This window comes from Myotis brandtii, unplaced genomic scaffold (assembly GCF_000412655.1).
Source record: "Myotis brandtii unplaced genomic scaffold, ASM41265v1 scaffold64, whole genome shotgun sequence".
NCBI lineage: Eukaryota > Metazoa > Chordata > Mammalia > Chiroptera > Vespertilionidae > Myotis > Myotis brandtii.
The window spans coordinates 349811-352180 of NW_005370460.1; the positions used below are offsets into that span (position 1 = coordinate 349811).

Below are 2370 nucleotides of genomic sequence, written 5' to 3' on the forward strand. Positions count from 1 at the left end.
GGAGCGGGGCGCTGGGTGAAGCGGTTCTGGAATAAGCTGTCGGGACAGGACGTCTGGGGCCCAGCTGGTTCTGCAGAGCTGCGGAGCCCGTGCCCGGCGCTCGGCATGGAAGGACCCAGGCCTCCTCCCCGGCCTGCCCCCGAGGGGGGTGGGAACAGGAACCAGCACTGCTCAGCCTGTGCCTTGAACTCCCTAGAGGTGCCCGGCAGTGGCAGCCAGATGTGGAGTGGGCCGAGCAGTTTGGGGGAGCGGTCATGTACCCCACCAAGGAGACAGCCCACTGGAAGCCTCCACCCTGGAATGGTGAGTGCCAGGGCCCTGCCCACCTGACTTGTGCTGCTGAGCTCGGTCTTCGCAGGCTGTAGCCGTCGCCCTTCGGCTTCTTTCTCATGCAACTCACCAAACACAGTCACAGTGACCATCGTAGGTGTTTGTCACCTAGAGACAGAAGAGCAGAAGAACATTCCAGGAGAAGGAAATAGTAGGTCCCTACCAAGGATTTTTTTAAAGATGACATTAAATTTCTATATATACATATATATATTAGTTGATTTCAGAGAGGAAGGGAGAGTGAGAGAGAGGAACATCGATGTGAGAGACAATCATGGATCGGCTGCCTCCTGCACACCCCACACTGGGGATGGAGCCCGCAACCTGGGCAAGTGCCCTGACCGGGAATTGAACCGGGACCTCCTGGTTCATGGGTCAACACTCAACCACGGAGCCGTGCGGCCGGACTCCACCAAATTTATATCTTTAGCTTCAACTTTTCCCAGAGGTTCAGTAGACAGTATGTTCCCATCTGCCTGGCTGGGCAAGGTGGCTTTCCCAGTCACACAAAGGAAACCTTCCTGAACACAAACTTTTTTTTTTCTCCCTGAAAACCAGTCTTTCCACTTTGACTTTTTGATTTGGTGCAGTGGCACTGCTTTCTCCTAATCTCAGAATTGACACTGTTTAGTCACCTTGGCTCAGTTTTCTCTTGCCTTCCGTCTGTGCCCAGTAAGTCACCAAGCCCTGCAGCTCTTTCCTCATGTACATTAGGGCACCTCTCCCCTTTGTGTCCAGATGTATTTTGTGTCAGACCTTGGTTGTTTCAGGAGTCTCTTCACTGGGCTCCTGCCTTGACCTGCTATCCTAATCCGGTGTCATGGCCTTCATTGTCCCCAAAGATCCATTTACCATGTCAATCATTCTCATGCTCTAAAACCTTTAAAGGCACTTCCAGTTACTTTTCCTTTTCTTTTTTAAAATATATTTTATTGATTTCGGAGAGGAAGGGAAAGAGAGAGAGATAGAGAAACATCAATGATGAGAGAGAATCATTGGTCAGCTGCCTTGTGCACGCCCCCTACTGGGGCTCAAGCCCACAACTCGGGCATATGCCCTTGACCAGAATCAATCCTGGGACCCTTCAGTCCACAGGCTGATGCTCTATCTACTGAGCCAAACCAGCTAGGGCTCCAGTTACTTTTCAGAAATCTCACAGTAAAAATAGCTGGGTGCTTACATATCCTATGTGTTTTGTATGCATTATCTCGCGTAGTACAGACAACAATCCTCTGAGAGTGATACTAGTATTATCCCAACTTCGAGGACATTATAGTGAAGGGAGATTAAAACTTGACCAAGGACACACAGGTGGAATTGTGCTCAGATCTGTCTGACTCCACAAAGCCCACAGTGAAGAATTTTGCTTTAAAAGTTGGGCTCTGGTATTAAATCTCAATTCTCTATTTACCAGTGAATAAAATACCTCCTTCACAGCACTACTGTTAGGAGTCAGTGAGGCAATAAAAACAGAAGCCACTTAGTGCAGTGATTGGCACATGGCAAATCGCCCATAGTGCTGTTATTAATAGTAGCACTGCCCTACCCCGTTTGGCTCAGTGTATAGACTGTCGGCCTGTGATCTGAAAGGTCCCAGGTTCGATTCCGGTCAAGGGCACATGCCCGGGTTGTGGGCTCAATCCCCAGTGGGGGGATTGCAGGAGGCAGCCGATCAGTGATTCTCTCTCATCATTGATGTTTCCATCTTTCTTTCCCTCTTCCTCTCTGAAATCAATCAAAATATATTTAAACAAAATAGTAGCCAATACTGATCTGCCTCGGGGCAGGTAAGAGTCCCAGAAACACTGTTTACGTCAAGATTGACCCATGTGGATTCCACACCTGGGCAGTCTCTTCTCTCTGCCTCCGAGTCATTTGAACTTAAGAGCCAGCTCAGGTCTTCACAGTGCTTTTCCCTCCCTTCAAATACTTCATGGCTGAGCCACTGAATTGGTAACTCGTCAGTTTGGCCTGTGTTACTAGTTTCTCACAGGTACTTATTTCCTAAATTAAATTGTAACATTCTTTTTTTTTTAAATA

General features: G+C 48.6%; 1 protein-coding gene across 1 annotated transcript in view; it reads left to right on the plus strand.

The window, feature by feature from the left end:
- Window positions 1–2370, plus strand: part of NDUFS2 (NADH dehydrogenase (ubiquinone) Fe-S protein 2, 49kDa (NADH-coenzyme Q reductase)) — an 11940-nt gene that overhangs the window by 3526 nt on the left and 6044 nt on the right. The window contains exon 2 of the mRNA XM_014528515.1: window positions 37–303. Coding sequence (XP_014384001.1) covers window positions 37–303 — 267 coding nt within the window. The remainder of the gene's footprint in view (window positions 1–36; window positions 304–2370) is intronic.